The 24,663-nt window shown below is 55.7% G+C and overlaps 1 protein-coding gene across 4 annotated transcripts in view; it reads right to left on the minus strand.

The window, feature by feature from the left end:
- The window catches only part of BAIAP2 (BAR/IMD domain containing adaptor protein 2), an 80,474-nt gene extending 57,048 nt beyond the window's left edge, over positions 1–23,426 (minus strand). For 3 of the 4 annotated variants that reach the window (XM_090059702.1, XM_090059705.1, XM_090059704.1), the window contains exons 1-3: positions 23,227–23,424; positions 7,745–7,820; positions 4,872–4,958 (exon numbers count right to left, since the gene is read on the minus strand). In XM_090059702.1, the coding sequence (XP_089915828.1) occupies positions 4,872–4,958; positions 7,745–7,820; positions 23,227–23,298 (235 nt within the window). In that variant the 5' untranslated portion in view covers positions 23,299–23,424. Of the gene's footprint in view, positions 1–4,871; positions 4,959–7,744; positions 7,821–23,226 lie in introns of all 4 variants that reach the window. The other variant, XM_090059706.1, reaches the window with a different exon arrangement.
- Positions 23,427–24,663: the final 1,237 nt, after the last annotated feature.

The raw sequence follows: 24,663 nt of genomic DNA on the forward strand, positions 1-24,663 counted from the left end.
TTGTACCTTGTTAAGAGGACTGATAAGTTCAAGATCTTCCCAGGAAAACTAATACCTTCATTTACCTCCAATGAGCAGAGATGGTGTAGGGGAAACCAATTTAAAAGTGTTTCCTCACTCGTGTCTGGGTTTACAAGTCAGGTGAGAAAGGCATTTATGTACGTGGCTGGTACTGGTTCTCTCGTACGGCTCGTAAACAGCACAGAGCACCAGAAATCAGTCTCCTCCCAAGCACAAAAAGCCTGAAGAGGCATTCGGTGCCAAGCTGTCAGGTACATCACTCCGATTTTTCCACGTTAGATGCTGAGCCAAGTCGCCGAACAATTAAAAGTGCATTATTGCAACATGCACTGGGAATATGCAAGCCACCCACCGGATGAATGCTGGGGGATTGTTGAGTGTGCTCAGTACGTGTGTGCCAGAAGCTTCTCTCCAATCCTCTCTCTCTTTCACCAGCTGCTACCAGCACAACCCGAGGAGCACAAACCAGATTTCAATGCCTTGCACAAACCAGCGCCCGCTCAAAAGGGGAAGAGAAGAGCCCCTGTAAAACGGGAAGGAGAGCTTTCTCTCCTGTGCTTTGTTTTCAAATGGCTCAACCGCATTGGCAAAACTTATCCCAGAAGTGAAAGTCTGGGTGAGAACAAAGCTGCTGGGGTCTCTTGGCCCCCGTGGTAAAAAAAAAACACTGTCAGTGTTTGAAGTGGTCAAAGACAATCCCTTTGCATTGAAATGCCTGCACTGTATAACTTTAACTGTGCTGTCTCAGCACACAGTGCCTACTATATCAGATTGTTCATTTATAACCCAGGAGCAGATTCTTTCATTGCATACAACGCTGAATCCTTCCCCAAGAAAACGTCCGAGCGGTAGCTCTGCAGCTCTATTGACTCAAGGCACCCCCCGCTAGAGTCAAGCATCCTGTGGAAAATACCAGCTCTTACTTATCACTTGATTTTTGACTATGGAAAAATACTAGAGCAATTCTGTTTCAAGCAACTCTGAAAGATAGTAGCAGGGCAGAATGCTTTTAACACTATTTGAAACCTCCGGGTTTACCCCGTGAATCATGTTTGCGCGCCCAACGGTGCTAACACTGGGGGCACCCCTGAAAGGATCTCAAGGCAGCCCAGGGTTGAGGCTCATTGCTTTAGAGCAAACCAGGGCAATTTGCAAGGGAGCATCATGAAAACCAGTCTAAACATGTGGCCTTCAGTTTGGATCATAATTCAGGTTTTTTGGAAACCTTCTGTCTGTAATGAACTGCTTCTGCAAGATTATTGTGGGGAGTATTGCAGCAGTGACCCAGTGCAGCTATCCAACCGCCAGGACCAGCGGGTGGAATCGGTTGGAAAGAGAAGAAGGACACAGGGCAAAAGATATGAGCTGGCCAGATCCTTAATACGAGACAGTGGTGCATTTACAGACAGGAGCCAGGGGACAAGAGTCGCCGACAGAGCATTTGCAGAGTTGCAAAAGCATCAGGAGCAAGGCAACTCGGAGGCAGAGGTAGCAGCAGCTCTCAGACAGGTCAGGCTGACAAAGGCAACTGGAAAAGCCATTCCCTGCATGCCTGACCTGCAGAGTAAAGAGAAGGGAGGGGAAGGAAGTGCAGCGGTGTGAATCAGAACAGAGGGCAGTCATTCGACTCTCCTGGGCAAGTACAGAGTTACGGGTTATGCTCTAGCAGGGAGGACCGCAGGCACCACGCTCCAGGCCTGCGGGCGCTCTTTTGCAGTCAGCAGGGCCCAGTGTGGAAATCCAGCCCCCGCCGTACGCGACTGGGTCTGCACATGGAGCTGCCGAGCCTGGGACTTGTGTGGGAAGACGAGCTGTGGTGCCGGCCCGGGCCCCCAACAGCGCCATCCGCTCGCTTGGTGCGGCCCGACATGGCCGTCTGCCCAGCCGGCCAGCACCGCTGAAGTTTCCCATGCTGGTAGCTGCTACTCGGCCAATTCAAACAAAGCCACTTCCCCAACCATTTACAGCGGCACCGAAAAAATTAATAAATAAACCGCCCACCCGAGCTCACCCTGATCAGCCGCGGTGATTATTATACAAGCCCCTAGAAAATGGGATATTGGTGCGAGCAGGGAATGGGATCCACAGCCCAACCTTCCTCTGACAGCTTTGCATTGACACGGCTGAGTCAGGCCTGCTAGGCAACTCGTCTCACCACAGGCTGTAAACAAGCATGATTCATTGGCACAAGGAGCCTCATTTCACATTCCCTAACCCGGATGCGGACACGAGAGCAGAGCCAGCCAGGCCCAGGCACTGGCCAGCCCCAGGAAACCATCTGCAGCAGCTTCGTGCCAGGACACTGAAAGCATTCGAGTTTTAGGAGCTTCCTGCAGTCCCAAATCATAGACAATGAGGGTGGGATGGGACCTCAAGAGGTCACATCTAGTCCAATCCCTGCTCCAAGCAGGGCCAGCACCAACTCCATCCCAGCCAAGGCTTCGTCTACTTGGGTCTTAAAAACCTCTAAGGATGGAGATACCACAACTTCTTGGGGTAGGCTATGTAGCGGGCCAGTAGGGGGCGCTCCTGCGTTGAGCTGCCCACCTCGCTGCGCCCACCCACCTTCCAGGCTCCGAATGCCTCCCTAGGGGCGCCTTATGCTCAGCCGACCCCTCTCCCGGAGCACACTTGCTAGTCTGGGGGTAATCTTGCCGCCACCACCCCAAGAAGGGACTGTCTCAGTCCTGTGTCCTCGGGGAAACACAGGCCTAATAGTCCGACAGGTACTCGACCCGGTACAGGCACTTGGGGCACCTCCCCAAGTCAGGGGGCAAAAAAGTAAAGTCTCCCTTAGTCCGCAGACCTAAGGGGTCTCTCTGGCGTAATTTAGACCCACCCCTCAATAAGTCTCCCACACCGGTCAAAAAGGAGAACTTTATTGATTACAGGGGGTAGGGGAAACTAGGGTACAGGATTGAGCAATATCTTAGAAATCCTAAAGAGCAAACAGTGTGGCTGAGGTAGCCTTTTGATCATGCATCTATGTTACTGCCAGCTAGATATCTAATCCTATTGAGCAGCTTACTCACAAGCATCTTCCAGAGTTCTCCAGTTTCCCCTCTGGAGTCGTGGGGTGAGGGAGAGCTGGATCCCAATGGCAAGGCTTCTCTGTCTCCCCTGTTTTGCTGCTGCTTCACCTCATGGCCGAAGACAGAGAGCCTCCTCCCGCCCCAACCTATACAGCCCCTGTGACTTCATTCACCTGGGCCAGTGGAGGTCAGTCCCAGTTGGCTTGCGGCCAACCAATTTGAAATGCATCACCTGTTACCAGGCAGATTCCAGGTCCCCAGGTAGAAACCCCCCACCCAGGTAATTGATGCAAGTCACACAGGCAGAGGGAGCAGGTTTCCCCCTCCCTCAGGACTGCAGCCAATTCAAGTTACCTAAAGAGACTGGCCAGGGTGTGGTCCCCTCCGTGCTGACCCACCCTAATCAAATGGTTGCTGCTCAGAGATTTGTCACAGTGTCACAGGGCAGAGATTTTGGGGAGAAACAAGGTGGCTTTTCGCCACAGGCTATTCCAGTGCTTCACCACCCTCCTAGTGAGAGCGTTTTCCCCAATACCCAAACTCAACTTCCCTTGCTGCAGCCTGAGCCCATTGGTCCTTGTCCAGTCATCTGCCCCCATGGAGAACAGCCCAGCTCCATCCTCTTTGCAGCCCCCCTGCAGGGAGGTGAAGGCTGCCTTTCAATCCCCCTCGGTCTTCTCTTCCGCAGACTGAATCAGCCCATTACCCTCAGCCTTTCCTCACCAGTCCTGTCCTCCAGCCCCCAAACCATTTTCATTGCCCTCCACTGGACTCTCTCCAATTTGTCCACATCCTTTCTGTAGTGGGGGGAGCCCACAACTGGACACAGGACTCCAGATGTGGCCCCACCAGTGCAGAAGAGAGAGAGAGGAAGAACCACTTCCCTAGATCTACTGGCAAATGGAGGCTCTCGATCACTGAATTTAGTCACAGTTTGTCCCCAGGGGGTATCAGCCAGGCCGAGGAGAGTGGTAGCGAGCAGGCAGCAAGACATCCTTGCAAGACGGCTGCATTGCTGCATGCTCCTGCTTCTCATGTGGCAGGAGGGAGCATCTCCCAGGAAGACAGAACAGGGCTGGACCTCGCATCTGCACTTTCCCCACTGTGATGAGTGAAGAGTCCCAGCAAGAGCACACACTCAGAGGTGGAACAACACGCAACCACTCATCTTTAATGTTACAACCACTTACGGCTTGCAACGAGGTGGCTGGGGACATGGGCGTGAACAGAGCCTAGGTGGGGGGCAGCTCACCATAATCGCTCTCTCCCATTGAAGGGAGGTGGATTTACTCCATCAGTGCAAGCATTTACCCAGCGAGGATGTTGATCCCAGGTCTGCCTCGCTCTGTAGACAACCCCCATCAGCACCCCACCACTGGAGAGCTTTCTCTCCCCTTGCCTGCAGGCAGTGTCAGGGGAGGCTTCTGCCGCTTTTCCATGCTTTGCCCCTTTCTCCACCCAGCAGCGTAGCAACAATCATCTGACCTTTCTTGTTCCCGAGAAAGGAGGGTGCCAACTGAACTCAACCTGGCAAATTGCCTCCATTTTTCCTTTCTTTTTTCTTGTAGCAGAGCCAGCCGATCCTTCCAGAAATCCAGAGCGCTCCAAGAAAAGCACCAGGTCGCTCATGTATTTGACATGGCCAACGAATAGGGTGGATCTTTATTTTTAAATTACAGTGAAATACCGAGGGACTTTCTGCTGCCAGATGCCTTCTATGTCGGGGAGGCAGCATGAGCTCTACATACGTTTCCCTCCCCACCCTTCAGATCCCATCCCAAACACCACAGATCTTTAGCAAGATGCCGTGCAACTCACCCAGTTCCTTAGAGCCTTGGCTTTCGCTGGCCAGCTCCCCCATCTTAACCAGAGCATCGAAGTATCCCTTTGCTGCGAAGGTCACACCTGAAACCATCAAAAGAAAAGCAGAGGGTATTATCTATCAGGATCCTAACTTATGCAACACCTACATGCAAAGCACACCACAAAGCAAACAGGCAAGGTCCAAAAGGCTTATGGTTACTGTTAGGTAAAGAGACTATTGGGGTAGGGGGACAGAAGGCATTAGAGCTATGAGATTAAGGGGTTATTTGGCCCCCAAAAAAGGGCGGTGATCTCTGAAGCGGGTGCATTTTCAGACATGCTCCGGTGTTTGCAATGCACAGCTTGCCGCAGCTGCCAGAGGCACGGCCACATCGCTGAAGAGGGCCGCCCTCCGTAACAGGCCGTTCTTGTAGCTGGTCTGTTGACACTCCATCTACACACTTTATCACTTTAATCAGATAAGCAGGGGGGTTTCCTCTAATCACAAGAACATGTTGTACAGCTCGGGCTCGACTCCAGGACATCTCTGCTGTGGTTTCTTCCCGCACATGTTATTGATTACACTGCTTCCTTTAGATGTCCTTCACAGGGGCCCAGGGCAGAGCAACAGAAAAGCCAGGCTGGAAGCTTGGGACGGCAGGTGTTGCAAAGGGAATGGGGGACACGGGGCCAGGACCCACAGCTCAAAGCAGGTCCCGCCGCACAGGACTTTTAGGCACCCACGGCCACATGCTTTAAAAAAGAAATCTATGCATGGATTAAAGCAGCAGCATTTCAAGTGAGAGATTCTGGGCCAGACTGATGGGGGATGTCTTTATAAAACCACCCCGATTGGAAACTCAGAGTCCCCCCTCCGGCCCCCGACTGCAAAGTGTTGTGTGTTTCCTCTCCAGGGCAAACTTGATTTTTACTGCTGCCTACGCAGAGCAGCAGAATTAAAATGAGATTAATAAGAAAAAAACCCACACAACTCATGAATTGAGATTTAGTTAACGTGGTTTAATGCAGTTGGAGACTGCCATTAAGTCCCAGTACCCCAGGAGATGAAACACAAGAGGCCAGAAGAGCAGGAACAATTATATGTATTTTTTTTTCCTGAGGCGGCAGAGTTTGCCTGGCAAATCCCACTGGTTATCTGCACGTTGTCCAAAAGCATAGTCTGAAATCTTGGCCAGAGGATGCAGGCCTCAAGAATGGAGCCTGAATCACCACATCCAGGCAGATTTGCTTTCTTTATCAAGAGAGGCAGCTGAACATGGACCCTGAACTGGGAGGCAGGCGCAGGGACTGCCGAAGGTGCAAGGCTCGCCTCACTCACCCCTTTTTCTCAGCATGGATTCACTTAAGAACAGCTTGACTATAAGATTTTTTTCATGTGTCTTCTTCAAAATGATGAGCCCATTCCCTAAGAAGGCCAGCTACCTCCAATATAGTGCAAAATCCAGTGCCAAAGGGGATCCAGCACAGCCACCATAAGCACAGGATCCCTGTGAAGAGGCCGGTGCACAGTCCCAGAACACAAGCTGGGTGCAAGTCCAGAGTCCAGCCACACAAGATTTGAATGGCTTTAATCAAGAAGCAATGAAAGCCAAGGGACCATCCAGCAACTGAAATCTCAGTGCCCTTAACTACTTCCCAGAGGAACAGAAGTCTTCACTTTCATCTCTCCAGGATTTTAGCTGCATCACTCTGGGTGTGCCTTGCCTTCCCTCCAAGCAAAGCCAGAATCAAAGTCTCCATTAAAAAATGTTTTATTACTATTTAAAAGGGCCAGATGATCTTTGGGGGAAAAATGCCACAAAAACATTTTTAACATCCTACTGGCCTCTAGAATCGAATGCTCAAGAGCGCCTCATGCTTGGACTATTTTCGAGTCCTGCGGAAGGCAATGACAGTGTCTGGGGGCTGGGGGACAGGACTGGTGAGGAGCGGCTGAGAGAAATGGGCTGATTTAGTCTGCAGAAGAGAAGACGGAAGGGGACTGAACAGCAGCTTCAGCTCCCTGCAGGGGGGTGCAAAGAGGATGGAGCTGGACTGATCTCAGTGGGGGAAGATGACAGGACAAGGAGCAATGGGCTCAAGTTGCAGCAAGGGAGGTTTACGGTGAATATTGGGAAACACTCTCTCACGAGGAGGGTGGTGAAACACTGGACCAGGTCACCCAGACAGTGGTGGACTCTCCGTCCTTGGAGGCTTTTAGAACTCAGCTAGACAAAGCCTTGGCTGGGATGTAGTTGGGGCTGGTCCTGCTTGGAGCAGGGGGTTGGACTAGATGTGACCTCCTGAGGTCCTTCCCAACACTCATTTTCTATGATTCTGCGATTCCCAAGAAGACAGCTCTGTGCCAGGCTTCCTAAGGCAATTTGCCCAAGACAGGTGTCGTGCCTCTCACGTCATGAGAGGACAGTGATGTTCACTGGGCCAGAGGATGGGCACAGGGGCAGTCCATGGGCCAGATCTTGTGCCCGGTGTTGGCAGGTGCGCGTGCGACTCCATGTACTGGGTCTGCCCATGTGCCGGCCAAACCCTGCGCACCAGTGACATCACACACCATCATTTGGTTTGTAGGGCTGGAAATTTGGCATCAGGGGATCAGCAACTAATGCTTCCACAGCCTCCCAACCTCCAAACCCATGGGAAGCCCTACGGGCCAGGTTGAGCCCATGGCCTGGAGACTGAGCACTGCTGCGATAAGACACTTGACTCTAGCTTCCAAAATCCTCACCACAGCGATTCCCCCATGAGCACAGGCATCCTGTGACGTGCTTCTAGGACAATGCTGTTGCCAGCCACTCCCCTAGATGCTGCGTGGCCTGGTGCTCCCCGGCTGTCAGCTAGGTATGCATTTGCAGCTCAACTTCACTTACTTGCCAAGGCTTTCTCATAGTTCTTCCCCATGGAAATGAAGTTCCTGAGGCTGGGATTGAACTGTTCCATGATTGTCTGAATGAAGGAAAACAGGGAAAAAACACAACAGATGTTAGCAAAGGTGGCTGGGAGGAGAGACAATTGAAAGGAAGAGGGTTCCCTGTCATTAGGCGAAACCTCCCCTGGCCGCCTCGTGTATGCACACACAGCAGCTGATTCACAACATGCACACGCGCCGCCATGCCGAGCGGAGCACCCTCCCACGCGCCGCTCCATAGACAACACAATCCAAATGCTGCGCACGCAACGGACCAGTTTTAATAAACGCGAGACATCACGACCACATTGCAACATGCCCAGAGGAATACTTTTGCTCTCTCTGCAGGAGATAGAGCACCAAGGAGAAACAGGATCGCAGGACAATACAGGATCGGATCAGCTGGGGATGGGCTGGGATCCTTCCAAAAGCTGAGTAAGAATGTACTCAGCTGCACAGTTGACAGAAACTGCCCGACTAGAAGTAATGCTCAGACTGATCAATGCTATATTTTCATCCCTCATGTACCAAGCCCTGCTTTTATGAGAGGAGACTAAGTCCTCACAACAGTGCCAAGTTGTATGGGCAGCAACACAGCCAGAAACCCAGGGGTGTGGGATGCACCGGCGATGGGGGTTTGTACCTGGGTGGAACAACGCTCTTGTCCCAGACAGGAGCCGGCCAACTTGCCCATGGTGACACCGAGCAGAAAGCCATCTGCTTCTGCACGGTCAGAGAAAGGCTTGCACGCGTGCAACCAGTGACCACGGCCCCTCTTTGAGCATCTCACTTTGCTCCTACCCCAACGACTGAAAGCTGCGTAGATTTTATGTCCATCCTTACATACCCAACTTGGCTCTAATGCTTCATGCCTCCAGCTTGCTGCAGGTTTTGCAGGCTTGGCCTCTTCTCCTTTCCACATGTGGCACACTATAGTTTTGGAGGCCTCTGCATGGTTTTCCGAAAAACCCTGGGTTTGCTAAGGTGTGCTATGGGGGTGCTCTGTGGCTGTGGCACTGGGGAGGCTAGGTTCGCTTGGCCTTGAGTGGGGCTGCTTCTGATAGCATGAAGGGGTGATCCTGCCCTATCCTCTGCTTCTAGGCTAGTGGAAGATGCGTTTGGGGAGACGCATTCAACACTTGCGTGCTTCCGCGCAGGGTCTAAATGGACGCGCCACCCCCGTGGTAGCAACGCAGTTTTCCTCTGGGAAGAAATTACAGGCAGCGTCAGCAGCTGAAGGTCTGCTGTGAAGAGCAAGGAAGGTTTCTCTTTCCCATCTTACGTTGCACTGGTCATTGCCCAGCCTCTGCTGAATCAGCTCATCAGATTAAGAGAAGGGATTAGAGGAACCTTCGTTTCCTTTTATCAGCAAAAAGCAACTGCTCCGGAGAACCAGGCCTCAGAGCATGCTCCATGACCAGCCGCTGGCCCAGCCCCGATGCTTCGCGTGAGGAGTAAAACCTGAAGCTAACAGCAGCCCTTGGGCATGTCTGAGTAACGCTGCCTTCAGGCTCCGTGGCTGGATGTGCGAGACAAGAGCCTCCTTGAGAGCTCAAGTTTTGACATGGAGTCAAATTGAGAAACAAGTCAGTGCCCACCAACACGAGACGTTTCGGACAGGGCAGGGAATTAGGTGCTATTCTCAGTCTGCTCCTAGCCGCACATCCCGGCTGGGTCTGATCCACTTACCACCGGCCTGGGATTTACTTTTATTAACTTAAAGAACGCTGAAATAAAAAACCAGAGCCCAAGCTTTCTCCTGAGCCAATATGTTCCTACCGCCTTTCCCTGCAGCATCCATCTGTCTGCTCCTCGCTCGCTCTTCCTCGGAGAGGTTCACACCCTTTTTTGCACTACTGTGCGAGTGCTGGCAGTGCCCAGCTGGCTACCTAGAGCAAGTCAGCAGAAGTAGCTGTGCAATGCTGCAACATCCCAGCTTCTGGGCCCCGGGTGCTCAGACCTCTGCCCAGAACTTCCCATCCTTTTCCGGGAAGTATTAGCGAGCGAGGGCATTGCCCAGAAATCTCCTTCGGCATGTTACAATGCACAGAAACCAACATCGGTCCTGAAATCATCTTGTTTGGCAGCAGCCGTCATCTTTTCCATTCCCAAAGGCCAGGGGAACTCAGACCAGCTGTGAAGCTAACAAATGGATTCACATCCGCTTCAAGAGGCAGCCGGAGGATTGCCCCAAGCCAAGAGACGCCTCAGCTTGATCAATCACTGCTAACAAGAAGAGGGCTCGGAAAAGGTTGTTACAAAAATCATCAAGAGAGCATTGATGAACCAGTGATCGCGCAATGGCGCACCTTTTGGCAGTGCGCGCACCAGCTCCAAGCCAGGCCAGGTGCCATAAGGCAGAAACTGGGTCCAGCACAACTAATAGTGCTCCTTTTTTTTTTTGTGAATTCGGTGTGGCCAGGAGGGAGGGAATGAGAAAGATCAACCCCCAAGAGGCACATGCTGCAAAGGAAGCATTTTTTTTCCCCACCTTCCCATAAATGTATTTACTTTAGACAGAGGTAGGGGAGAAAGTAATCAGATCCCAACAAAGAATCGATCTTTGTGAGCTGGGAGCAGGCAGTGAATGGACTGGCCTCCCCGGCTTGGCCGAGAGTCATTCAATCTCCCGGTAACTATGGCATCTTACAGCCCAGATGCAAGTTCAGCAGCTGAGCCGGGTGGGAAGGACAGTGAAGTCTCTGCGCTCTTGCTGTGGATCCCACCTCTGACCCAGCTGCAAAGGGGAGAAAGCCTCCTTGCTGCCCAGGGCTGGGACAGGGATCATTTACCTGCCCGACTCTGGAGAGCGCTCCACCTTGCCGAGACAGCAACCCCCCCAGACCTGTTCACAAGGCTGGGACAAAACAATCTTTGTTCTGCAACCGGTGGAAGGGGGGTGCTATCTCCTCTGCTCGGGCCTGTAGGGGGGCTGTCAGAAAAGCTAAGGCAGACATAGAGCTAGGACTAGCATCCAAAATCAAAGATAATAAAAAGTCCTTTTTCAAGATATAGGGAGGATGAAGAAAGCACCGGGAAACATGGGGCCCCTGCAAGATATGCTGGGTAATCTGGTGGTTGTACCAGAGGAGAAAGCAGACCTCTTTAACCAATTCTTCACCTCCGTTTTCTTGGGCAGGGACTGGGACTTCCCCACCAGGATGCAAGACAGACTCGAGGGGAATGCCTCCAGACCTCAGGTTGGGGAGGACCGGGTTAGAGAGCTTCTGGAGGGGCTGGACGTGTTCAAATCAGCGGGTCCAGATGCCCTCCACCCCAGGGTGTTGAAGGAGCTAGCAGGGGTTATTGCAGGGCCCTTGGCATGGTGTTACGAGCGCTCGTGGTGTTCGGGCCAGGTGCCAGATGATTAGCCAATGTGGTCTCCATCTTTAAAAAAGGGAGGAGGGAGGACCCGGGCAACTATAGGCCCATTAGTGTTACCTCAATCCCAGGGAAACTCTTTGAGAAGATCCTCAAGGAGCACATCTGTGATGGGCCGGCCTCAGGGATGATGCTCAAGGGCAACCAGCACGGTTTCATTAGGGGCAGGTCATGTCAGACCAACCTGATTGCCTTTTATGATCAGGTCACAAAAGCCTTGGATGCAGGTGTCGCCGTGGACATCGCCCTTCTGGACTTCAGCAAGGCTTTTGCCACCATCTCCCACCCCATCCTCGTTAAAAAATTGGGCGACTGTGGCATTGATGCCTACACAGTCAGGTTGATTGCAGACTGGCTCAAGGGTCACACTCAGAGGGTGGTGGATGGGTCATATTCAACCTGGGGAGAAGTGGGCAACAGAGTCCCCCAGGGCTCGGTCCTTGGGACCGTGCTGTTCAATCTGTTTATCAGCAATTTGGACGATGGGGTGAAAAGCTCCTGTTTAAATTTGCTGATAATACCAAAATCTGGGGTGAGGTGAGCATGCTAGTAGGGAGGGAAAGACTGCAGCAAGACCTGCATAGGTTGCAGGGGTGGGGTAGCAAAACCAGGATGCGTTTCAACACTGACAAGTGCAGGGTGCTGCACGTGGGCTGTAGTAACCAGCAGCACACTTATAAGATGGGAAACTCCCTTCGAGAGCACGGAGGCGGAAAGGGATCTTGGAGTTATTATTGACTCCAAGATGAACATGGGCCGACAATGCGAGGTCACGGTTGGCAGGGCCAACCACACCTTGTCGTGCATCCACAGATGCATCTCGAGCAGGTCCAGGGGGGTGATCCTCCCCCTCTATGCGGCATCGGTCAGGCCGCAGCTGGTGGACTGCGTCCAGTTCTGGGCGCCGCACTTCAGGAGGGATGTGGACACCATAGAGAGGGTCCAGCGGAGGCCACTCGCATGATCGGGGGACAACAGAGCAGACCCTACAATGAAAGACCGCGGGACCTGAACCTGTTCAGCCTTCACAAGCAAAGGCTGAGGGGGGACCTGGTGACCATCTATAAACTCACTGGGGGGGACCAGAAGGGTTTGGGAGAGACCTCGTTTCCCCAGCGCCCCCCGGCATAACAAGGAATAACGGCCACAAGTTGTTGGAGAGGAGGTGTAGATCAGACATCCGCAAGAACTGCTTCACGGTCGGGGTGGCTAGGATCTGGAGCCAACTTCCAAGGGAAGTGGTGCTGGCTCCTACCCTGGGAGTCTTTAAGAAGAGGCTTGATGCCTACCTGGCTGGAGTCATCTGAGCCCAGTTTTTCTCCTGCCCGGGTGGGGGGCTGGACTTGAAGATCTACAAGGTCCCTCCGACCCGACTTCTACGATTCTATGAACATCTAGTTGGTCTAATAAAGGATATCACCTCTGCCACAAGCTCTGATTCCTGGTCTACAATGTCTTTATTTGCAAGCTTTCTGGCACAGATGCAATGACTGCAAAGATTGTAAAATTTCTCCTGGATGGACATAAAAATTCCTATTTGTAGACAAGGTTCTTTGGGTAAATCTGATATCTTTTATTAGACCAACTCAAAATAAATGCCCGTGTCTCCTTTAAATTGGCCTAGCCCTAATATGTGACCATTCCCCCAGGGAAGCGAGGGGTCTCCCGGCTTTCACATCCATTCGCCCCGTGCTGCTAGAGCGCGCAGCCAACTGCTGCGCGCTCCCGGCAGAGGAGGGGACCAAGACAGACAGACACCGATGTGGAGTAAGCTGATTAAGCATCTGTCACCTCATTTCAAGCTAGCCAAAACACTATAAAGCTCATTTTCTGCCTGAGGCATTTTTAGCCTTGGTTCCTGCTGCCTGGTCTTTTGAGAGTGTGACCATTTAATTTGCTGCTGGAGATGCATCCACCGCACCGCTGATCAAACAGCGTCGGCCGGGGGTTTGCCTTCTCGGCGATCAGAGCAGCAGGTTATTAATTCCAATAAGCAACAACCCCTTTGCAGGCTGCACTGGGGCAGCCAGGCTGCAGTTTCACGCTCTCTCTTGCAGTCGCCGCGTGGACTTTGGGGTCTGTTAGCTCAGGAATTTGTTTTAATCCTCCGAGTCATTCACGGTGATGGCTGTGCTCCAGCACAGCGCCCGGGAGGGCAGCGAGCACTGAACCCTGCCATCCAGGCAAGGCGGGGACCAGCTCGACCTAAGAGCGGGCTGAGAAGGTGTCCAGAGAGGCTGAGGATTGGTCTCAGTCGCTTGGGTCTTTTGGCCTAACTGAGATCCTGCTGCAATGTTTCACCATGAATTCCCTTCACCATCATATATACATAGATATCTACATATGAGCTAGCTGGGGCTGGTCCTGCTTGGAGCAGGGGGTTGGACTAGATGTGACCTCTGGAGGTCCCTTCCAACCTGAATTTTCTAGGATTTTAAATTTTTTATAAATCACCCTCTGGCAGCGTAGTAGGCCAGTACTTTGCTCTGGAGTTTGACCCTCACGCCACTGAATGCATGTTGCCTTTCACAGGGCAAGAGCTTCGTTATGCAGGACTCCTAACAGGGGAAGTTAGATTACTGGGTGAAGCGCACATTTTACTACTGATTCAGGCTGTTGGCCAACCTGGGTAGGCAAGTCCAAATAATTAGTGGCAACAGCTATAGGACAGCGTGCAGCAATGAGAGAACAAGCCTGGACCAATAGCATAAAGTGAACCTATAGCAACAAGCTACCCGTGGTTGATCTTCCAGAATTGTAACAGAAAATTAGCTAGGAGAAGTTAACAGCAAGGCAAAGAGCATCCCTGTATGATTCCCTAGCCATATTCAATGCATGTGGATTTTGGCAGAAAGTTTTGCCAGGAAGTTACTACAACTTCCTAGAAAATCAAAATAAGTGCATTTCCCTTCGGCGCCCACCCCACGGCCTCTGCTGCACTTGTGGGGATCTGGAGAGGGTCTAGAAGAAGCAGCAAGTCCCATCCCCGTCCACCACTTGACGAGCGCAGCGCAGCCACGATTACTCCAGACACAGCCATTAAGCGCTATGCACTCCTGCCATTAGTCAGCCCGGCCCCGGCAATTGGAGGCTGCATAACATTTACACAGAAGAAACGCTGCCAGGATTTCTGCAGGGAAGCGTTTTAAAATAAATTTGCTAGGTTAACTGCAATAAAAAACAATCGATACCGAAAATGATTTTGTGCAGCAAAGTCTACAAGGAGAGATATAGATCTGATCGAAGGGAAACGTCCTAGATGCCTGGAACCAATATGCGATAAATAATTCAGGCGGGACCCAAAGATGGAAAGCGCTACCCGCGAGCAAAGCCAACAGACGTCCCCGCGCCCCCTTCCAACCCCTTCCCACGGGCCGCGGTAAGTCGAGCTGCAAAGCCGAGCGCAGACAGCGCCCTCCCAAGCGAAGCTACGGGGGCTGCAGACAAAACCCAGCTCTGTGAGCTCCTGGGTGAATACTGCCAACCCCAAATCTCCCTTCTGGGGCCGCCGTGTTGGTGCAACGGCATGGGCATCCCTGTGCTGCTGGCACCCGACTCCAGGGCAAAACATCTGCTGACCGAGAAGGGACCCAGCACCGTGACTCAGCCCGGGATGCGCCCGGGTGAAGCACGTTACATAACAACCTCAGACATCGCTCTTTCACCTCCAAGGACGAGTTTCGAGCTGCTCTGCTACGAGTGACAACAATGGCAAATAAAGTGATGGGCGACGCCTGGCAGGAAGGGGCCAACTGCCACGTAACAACGAGAGCAAAGCAGGCCAGCACCTCACCGGCTCAGTGCAAGCTGCGAGACCTCTCGCAGGGCGCCTGCCTGCGGCAAAGGTGGTTTTGGAGGGACTCCTGTTGTCCTAGGGAGGGGTGTTTAATGAAGTCCGAACATAAAGCCAGCAAGCTCCTCTCGCTTCCACGGCCCCCTTTTGATGCCACGTGGGGAGGGCAGGCGGGCTTCTCCAGCACGCACGTGCCTGTAGCTCAGGCAGGAGGATCGGTGCCCGGGAATCAAAGAGACACCCGTGTAAAGGGAAAGAGGCTCCGAAACAAACCCCAGTCGGCTCGCCTGCAGCCTGCTCAAACAACGGCTTCGTGCCCCGGGAGTCCTCCGGCAAAACTCCCGAGCTATTTTTAGGGGAGCGCGTGGCGCAACGCTGGAGGAAGTGGCTCTCGAATGAGCACTCCCGAAACTGGGCTTGCCAGGCCGCCAAGCGAGAGAGGGCTGAGAGACACGAGCACAGCCCCGGCCCTTGGCACGCAGGGCTGACCGCGGAGGTTCGCCCCAGCCCTCTCGTCGAAGGAGAGGAGCCCCCCGGCCAAAGCCGACATGGCGAGGGAAAGCAAGTCAAGGTCTGTAGGATCCCGGGAGCCCTGCTCCCATCAGCGGGGTTTGTAGGAGGGCGCAGCAAAGCCAAGGTTCAGCTCAACCCTGGGAATGAAAGCAAGCCGCATTCTTGCTCGAATTGTGCTCCATCAGCACCACCCACAAGTTGTTTGCCTTCCACGTGCTGCCTGGGCAGAGTTGGGAAAACATACAAAAAAACCTGGCAGAGAAAGGTTGGAAGGGCTTTGTTTTGTTCCACCGCACCGAGTCCCCCGGGGAATGCCTCTGCGCTCGCTGGGCTTCTTATGGCTTTATTCAGCTGCCAAAAACCAAACTAATGCAAAGCACGAGGTCTCCAGGACGGGAAAGCGGGGGAGAAACGAAGGCCCTGGGTCTGTCGGAACAAGTCTCCGCTCCTCGCTCTCAGCTGCTACAGGATCCCTCCTGGGGCAGCCGGCACAGGCTGGGGCTGCTCTGACGAGCTCCTCGGAGAGATCAGCAGCCCTCCCTGCCCCTTGATACAAGGGCAGGAAACAAAAGCCCCGCACATCTCTCTCCACAGCTGTGCCAGCTGAAGGGGGAGGAGGCTCGCTCCACCTGCCCCCAGGCTGAGCACGGAGTAAAAGCCCCACTTCACGCTGCTCCGAGGGAGATGGCGAACGAGCACTGGAGCCCTGGCCATCGGGAGATGGGACGCTGCGACCTGGGCACCTTAGAGCAGGATCAAGCAGGGGCCCTGCAGCAGGAGCAAGGGAGGAGGCGGCTGTTTTGCATTACACGGGTCAACACGGTTGTGCATCGCTGTGCCCTACCATGCGTCAGAGCATGTCAGGACCTGCCTGCTTCACTCAGGTCCTTCAGCCATTACAGCCAGGGCTCATTTTTGGACGGCCAGTGCATGCCGCCTCCAGCCATAGCCCTGCACGGCACCACAGCCCACAAGCAGGCAGCTGCAAGGATGGGGTGCCCGCATATCGGGCTGCAAGCAGCACTGCTCATGCCTACTCGGTGGGCTACCTTGGCAGTCACTTCTGCACTGGCCTCAGCCCCTCCAGGCTGCAGAAGAGCAGCAATTCCTGCTGGTAGCACAAGGGACAATGAGCAAAGATGAACGGGAGGCCGCTGGTGCGAGGAACTGCGTTTTCCCGGCTGATGGAGACATTTTAGGCCCTGGCCAGGTTCCCTACAGCCGCCTGCATCTCCTGATGACAACCGCAGCTCTGTATTTCTGCAGCCCACCCATGACAAGGTGTGGCAGGGCTACAAACAGACCTGAGCTGTATGGACTTTTGATTGCTAAATGGTCACTCCTTCCTCAGGATCCCATCCCATTAGCTCAGTATTCATATTTAACACCTGAGCCACCCTTGGCTGTTGTTTCCATCCCGGCATGTCCTACCCTGTGCAGTTACAACAATGCTCGGCAGTGTCAATGGCCCAAGTTTCTTTTTGGAGAAGAAACTCCACTGTGCTCATTGCGAAACCTAATCCCTGGTATAAGCAGGCTCCATAAACGCCTCCCATTTCCCCTGCCTCACCCAAGTAGCTGGGGTGAGTTATATAACTGGGAGCAACACGGGTGTCCATGTAGGGCAAACAGTCATCCTCCTGGCATCTGGGGCTAGCTGCAGCATTGCACAAGGTCAGTGCACCGGAGGCTTGTGTCCTCCTCCACGTGTAGCTGGGCTGGAGGGCGCCCAGCGCTGACCCCAGGGACTGCAAAGGGCTGCTGTGCAGGTGCAAGCCCTGCAATGATAACATTTACCCCTGGGGACTGGTAGCAAGATCTGGACTCACCAGGATGTCTGCTGGAAGGGCGACCCAAAAGCACAATCTCCAGGCAAAGAAATGCCACACGTGCACAGCCACCCTGGGAGCTTTGTCCCAGGCTTGATGAGCCCTCAAGTCCTTCCCAGTCGTAGCTGTTAGAGAGACGATCTGGGATTTCCATTGCCTTGCCCACCCCTAGCTGGAAAGATTAGATTTGCTCCATGGCCCTGAATCCATGGTGCTGTGCCCTGGGCCCTGCACTCACACTGACCTGCAGTATTTATTGGGCAGACATGGCAGTCTTTGCCCTTGGCTACATCTGATCAATCTAAGATGCCCGTTCTCCTCAGCATCCAATGTGGCTGCCCTGGAGCCCGTTGGTGATACACACTCCCATGCACATCCAGCAGGAAGAGATGCACGCTCCCATGCACATGGTGCACAACCAGTGGGAAGAGAGGCAGCAGGACAGCAAACACAGCTCTTCCCATGTGGCGCTGAGGTCCTCGGCTTCGCTCACACAGCAGGATGCTGATTTTCTCTATGAAAGGTTGGTACCACTGTAGATGGACAATCCGGGAAAGAGGCAGGCCAGCAACACAATATAGTGAAGACCAACGCAGCCAGAGCAACCTACAGACTGCAGACGGCAATGGCCAGCAGCTGCTTTGGCCCCAGAGGTGGCTGCACTTCTGTGGTGCCAACCGCAGGTCATTTCGGAAACGCTTTGGGATGGGAGATGCTCTGAAGGTACATATCATCCACCTCCCGCTTTCCGCAGGCCATTCATTTAGAGTTTCCCATTATATACGGAGGCCAAGGACTCCTCCATGACAAAACCCAACAGCAACTGAGTAATGATATAAAGGCAGGGGGAAGAGCAGGTGCAAAAGCCATTCCCTGCACTGCCAGCGTCCTTCAGCTTTCCCTTTGCCGCATGCTGACCTCCGGCTCAGCCCCAGCTCACCCGTTTCACCGGCGCGAGGCCCACGAGGGAGTCACTACGCCAGGAGCTACAGGAGCCGAATGCAGCCAATACGGGCACCCACAAGCCTGTGCCGAGGGTGCCCCCATTGCAGCCTCCTGCCCTCTGAATCAACATGCGGCCACCCTGCCCCAGGGACGCAGCAGCGATTCAGCCTGAGTGAGCCCCCCTGCCCTCAGCGGTACAAGCCCCAGGCTCTGCTAAGGTTTGCCAAAAAGCTGCTTGAGGGCAAAGGACCGAGTGGAGCTCCCCAGTGAGGTCCTGGCTCTGCTCCTTGGCGCATCCACAAGGCTGCACACGACAGGTCTCAGCCCACACAGGTCAGCCCCCGTCTGCGTCCCCACACAATGCGAGGCCAACAGCACGTCCAAAAGCTCCTGGCCCAGCTTGCCCACATGCCATCTGGTATTCAAGCCAGCATCAGCGTGGTCCATGTCTCCACGCGCCTCTTCCCTCGCTGCTGCGGCATCGCTCCAAGCCGCTATCTCCATCTCCTCTGGCCGGAAAACAGTTTCCGACACCTCTGCTGCTGGCAGCCACTTATGCAAGACATGAATAAGAAATACCATCTTCACTGAAACCGGCAGCCCTCAGCCCTGGCACAAAAGAGCACGCTGCCACTGCCACATCCCCGGGGCTGTCGGGAAACGAATCCTGCAGGGCCAGGCTATTTCCTCCCACGATCCTAAGAGCTCTCCACGTGCCCTGGGGCAGCTCCTCTTCTCACCAGCTGCCCCACAGCCCCTTGCAATGCAGGCACAGGGCAGCCACGTGAGCCGCAGCACTGTGCACCTCGGCATGCCAGCCCCGGATGCTGGGATACTGGCCGTGCAGCCGACGGGACCCGTGCACGATGGCAGCTTGCTAATCCTAGCCACGCGGTGATGCCACGGCACAGCTCGGTACCATGTGCTGGCAAGCGTGCAAATGCACAGGCCTGTGGTTGGCAGGCAGCACAGGGGTGGCTTTCATCAATAGCTTCTCCATTTGCCTACTGCTTCTTGCAATGCAAATTCTCTTAGCCAGGGAGGACAGCACAACGCATGAAACACATGAGGTGGCACTGGACGGCTGCTGGGGTGAAGCTTCCCTCCCCTGCCAGCCCACACGTCCATCCCTCCCCCCTATTTCCCCTCTGATTCACTTGAATGAGAATCTCGCCCCTTCCCTCTGGACTCAGAGATAATGAGGAAATAGGCTGTTATGCTAGCAATGACATTTATTACTTCTGATGTGTAGCAAATGACTATCAGGAATTATGCCTCCATTCACTCAAGACAATTAGATTTTTTTTTTAGAATCCTTCTTCGACGTGGATCCTTTCATAAACCCTCACAAAAAAACCGCCCTGCCATCTGAAGAGATCATTTTTAAATTAAATGGCAACTGGACTGCAGCTTCCAGTAACACCATCCATCACCGCTGGATACAGCCTTGTCTTCAGGGGAAGAACAACAGTTGCTAGTCGATCTTTCTTACTTTCTCCAAACACAAAGTCCCTGCCGGCTACTCAGCACCAAATAAGTGCTTTTCACCCCTGGTTTCCGTGAAGCCGAGACCCGAGTAGAGCTCACCCCTTTCACCTGGCAGGTGTGAAGTTTCCCACGTCCCCTCTTCCTTGCAGCAGGGCTCCGCTCCCAGCCGGGGCAGCAGCTGTGTGGTTGCAATGGGGTCCGCGCGGATGAATCAGCACGGGGGAAGTGGGATTACGTTGGTGGAAGGTGCCAGCTTCCTCCAGCTCTCTCTGTAATTACTACACATGTGTAGGCAGCTGATTGTAGTGGCAGCATCGGCGAGGGGGAGGCTGACAGCTCCTCCACCATCTCATTAGTGCAATCATTGGGAAGGCGAGCACTGGCTCTGGGAAATCGTTACGGAGGGCCTTCCTAATCAGCATGCCGGGGGAAAAGCCTGGGCGCAGGGCAGAGGGCAGGGGTTCGCTTGACACAAGAAATGAATGCCAGCCCCGGACCTCAAAGCGGAGGAGGGAAGGCATCAGGGTGGCAGTGCCAACCAGCTCCAGCCAGGCCAGCAGCAAGATGGCACCGATGGCTGGATGGGGTGGGGACCATATTGTCTCTCCTTCAGCCTTTGAGCACAAAAGGGGAGTCCCTTCCCTGTCCTGGACACACAGAGGTTTGCAGTTTGCGTGCTGCACAGGGATGGCAAAAGACCCAAGCTTCTCCATTTGCTCCGGATGGTCTCCCTCCTCCCCAGCCTCCCAAAGCCACGTTCTGGGTACTGCAGAAAGCCCAGAGCCAGCGGCCCCACGGCGCTTGAGCAAAGAGTCAAGACCAGGCTCTTCCTCCCACCTACGAAACCCCGGTGCTTAGGCAGCTTTAGGAAGCCCACGCCGCCCACAAACGCTAGCGGGCTTTCAGCAAGGAAGGCGGAAACGGGGCTGTTCAAGACGAGGCACGCGGCTGTCCCAGGACTTCAGCTGCGCTTTGCGCTCTGCTCTCGGCGAGGACGGCTGGATCATGGTTGTTATAAGGGGGCTTCACTGGGATGGGTGACATGAATCCTGGTGCCAGCGCTAGCTTAGGGGATGAGATATGAGAAATGTGCAGCAGGGAAACGGCGTCATTTCCGCCACGCCAACACATGGCTCGCCTCCTCAGCGGCACGCCCAGCTTTCACTCAAACAGCTCGGCCGCAATCCCAGTGGCTTTGGGGGGGCCCCTCATCACGTTTCTTGGCTAGTTTCTTTGAAAAGTTTGCCAACAAATGTCCAGCTCCCACGAGGCTCCCGGGCATGTCCTCCCGGCTCCCTGTCACCACGAGGCGAGCGGGGCCTTGTCTTCATAAAGGACAAAGCGAGCCTTGCTCGCCAGGAAGGTAAAAGTTAATTCCATCTGCAAGAGTGACGCGCTCCCTTCATCCCACCCCCACATCCGCACACCCTCTGCCTGTGAGCCCCCTTCATCCCCAAGTAGCTGGAACAGTCCTAAACCCTCGGACGGGGTCCCAGATCTCGCTTTGGAGATCGCGAGACATGGCACTGCCCGCCACAGGGTTTTGTCCACTAACACGACAGGCAGCAAACCAGTTAATTGCACTGGTATCAAACTGGCCGACTCGAGCTTCAGAGTCAACGCGCCGTGGAGGCACCTCTGGGAGCATCGCGGCTCTCCTCAGGCCAAGAGAGGGCTGGGCACGAACCCACCCGGGTCAGGCTGGGAAGGCGACGGGTGCTGCCTTCCAGCCACAAAACGGCGCTCCCGTGCCCAGCACTCCCTTCCAGTCCCCAGCCTGCCTGCTCACACAACACAGGAGCCGGGGAACCACCCGGGCCCAGCACCGGCGCGCTCGGGGAGGCCGCGCCAACGTTCATGCTTTCCTCCTCGGGGAAAATCAATAGCCGAAGCCGTGCTGGGTGGTGCTCAAAAGCCAACCCCTCCCTGCTACCTCCCTCCTGCCCCGGGCGCGCACACAGCTTAAAATGAAGTTGGGTTTTGCAAGTGCCAAAGCAAACAGGGCCCGGCTATCACGTGGCCACGGCAAACATGCCTCTCAGGAAGTTCATTACAGGGCTGAGCACAGGCTCCCGGAGAAATTGTTACCTGCACGGCAAACATGCTATTAGCCCGGTGCTCCAAAGACAACAGCCACTGAGTCACCAGCCGAAGCCGCACGGAGACTGACCTGTACCAATCAGCCCATTTTAAAGGCCGGCCAGCCGAGTCGACTCGTCCCAGCAGCTATTGTCCCTCTGTTTGTACAGCTTAAGCATATACAACCCGGCCAGCTGATTAGCACGACGCTCCCGTCTCGGGGAACAAGGGCGCTTTCATGTTCTGCAACAGCACCGTGCTAACGGGGAAAAGCGCCGTGGGCCTGTATGACCCAGGTCTAAGGAGAAGCAACAGGCACTTGAATTCGGCAAAATGGAGTCCGGGGGACACCTGTGACACCGATCCTATCGCCACCGAACGAGCCCACTCTCCCATCGCCGGGAGCCTAGGTGTGCTCTGCATTCACCCCAGACAAGGAGGGGGTTCGAGTTCCTCGCCCCGGCGAAAACCGCCGTGTTGAATGACCCTGAACCCCGCTGGGCTCGCAAGGAAGAGGTTCGCTTTGGGGTCTCGGAGGCTCCTAGGCCTAATCATTTCCCTCCTGCCATTTTGCTCACAAATCACTGCCATCCCCAGCCGTCTGCAAGGCAGGCAATGGTGCAAGAGCTGGGGCTGAGCGTGCGGCAGCCCACCCCGTGTCCCGGCTGGGAGACATTTCGTAGAGTCGGTCACAGGACTCCAACTACTCGCTGCCTCTGCCCGCCTTCCCACCGGGGCGAAACACTTCCATGGCAAGACCCAGAAAAGAGAAACATCGTGGAAACTCCCCGAACTCGCAGACCCCCGAGTCGCGGGCCCGGTGCTACCTGGCAGCGCCCTCCTAACTACATGCAGGCACCCAACTAGCACGGGGCCCTTGCTCCAAGTCCCTCCCATCAACCAAAATGTTCTTTACTCCCAAATTCATCGGTGCAGCAGCATCAGAGTGGGGAGGAAGGAGAGCCTGCCTCCACCGCTCCCAACTACAGAAGTAGCTTCCCCGGCGCGCGCCGTCCTCCGCCTCCCCTGCAGCCCATGCCACCCCGCGCCGGAGCCCAACGCTGGGCAGCCGAGAGACGGTTTCAGCGCACGTTACCACGCAGGAAGGGCCAGAATTGTTGGAAACAATTAAAACTGTTGCTTGACGAAGGGCTGGGAGATTTTACTCGGCGGCCATGAGCCAGCACCGCTCCGTGCTCTGCCCGCCCCTGCCCCCGGCTCGGCTCCAAGCGGAGGGAAGCCCGAAAAGCCGTCCGGAAGGGCCCGGCCGGCGGCACCGTCCAGCCCGGCAGGGCAGGGCAGGGCAGGGCGACGCCGAGCGGGAAACCGCTCCGCAAAGCCGCGCCGGGGCAGGGGCGGCGGGGGGCGCGACTCCCCCGCGGGCCCGTCCCCGCCGGAGCCCGCGGCGCGGCTCACCTTGTACACGTTCTCCGTGAGCCGGTGCACCTCGTCGGAGCGCGACATGCCGGCCGGCGCGGGCAGCACCATGGGCGGGCGGCGGCGGCGGGAGCGGAGCGGGGTCCGGCGCGGGAGCGGCGCGGCGCAGCCGGCGCGGCGGCTTTTATGGGCTCCCCGGCGGGGCCGCCTCGCGCCCGCGCCCGGCTCCGCCCGCCGGCAGCCAGGGGGCGGCCGCGCGCGGCCCCCGCCCCTCGTGGCGGCGCGGAGCCCCCGCAGCCCTGCCGCGCGGCCGCGCTGAGGCGCTGAGAGGCCGCGCGGGACTCGTCTCGCAGCGGGGGCCAAGCGCCGTCCTTGCCTGCTAACCCACCCGGGCCGGCCCCCGGGGCAGCACAGGCAGAGAGGGGCGGCGATGGCCGCCTGGCCGTTCGGAGCCGAAGGGGTCTCGAAAGGTTCACGAGAGGCGAAGCGGGTGGGTGGGCATCAGACAGGCCTGTACGCCCCACGCACAGGTGGGAGAAGTCAGGGCCAGGAGGCCAGGCAGGGGAGAGCACCCGGCGCTGGTCAGAGGAAGGGGGCAGATGCGTGGGTGCGGGGCGCAGCACCGGCCGGCTTGGGCTGCTCCCGGGCCGCGGCCCCGGGCCGGGGCAGGCAGAGGGCGGTGGGTGGATGCTCGTGGCAGCGGGCGAGGGAGGACTGGACTGGGAGCAGCAGTGGATCCGAGCCACTGGACGGCCCCTGGCAGGGCCACACGACTTGATTCGATACCCCGATCCGGGGGGCTTTCCCGGGTGCCGCCGGCCCCCCGCACACAGCCGGAGCGCTGCTCGGTCCGGCAGCCGGCCGGCCAGGAATCCCACAATATCTCCCTTGCGATTCCCTCTCAGCCCTTGTCTCTCTCCAGGGCCTCACTGTCTGGACAGGACAGCCCCCGTCATAGGGAAGGATGCCCTCAAACCCAGGACAGGGTTTGTGCATGGGCTGAAAGGCCCTAGGAGTCCAACTGCCCCCCCCAGCAGTGTCTCCCCCTCACGTCCCCAAAAGCCGTGCCCTCCCCACCATCTCCACAGCCTTGGGAAGAGGCTGGCACTGATCTTTCCAGTCGAATCCTCCCTCGCATGCTGCCATGAGCAGTGAAATGGCCCCTCCACCCACCTCCCTCCTCCGTCGTCTTCTGCCTGCCCCCATCCCGAGGGCAGTGGACCGGGAGCCGCCCAAGCCAGCTGGTACTTCCCCCTGCAGCCCACGCATCTCCTCCCTTCCTCTGACCAACGCCAGGGTCCATCTGGCTGCTGGCTTCTGACCCCCACCCCAGGGCCCTGTTTGCACCTGGGCCCTAAGCTCTGGGGGGCAGGGGAGACACCGTGCAAAGGAAGGAAGGACTGGGGCTGGGAGGACAGGGCTGGGTCACGTCTGGACGTGGGCTGTGGGGCTAGGCATGCCATGCTCAGGACCATC

Source organism: Crocodylus siamensis, chromosome 8 (genome assembly GCF_052110815.1).
Source record: "Crocodylus siamensis isolate JL-2025a chromosome 8, ASM5211081v1, whole genome shotgun sequence".
Lineage (NCBI taxonomy): Eukaryota > Metazoa > Chordata > Crocodylia > Crocodylidae > Crocodylus > Crocodylus siamensis.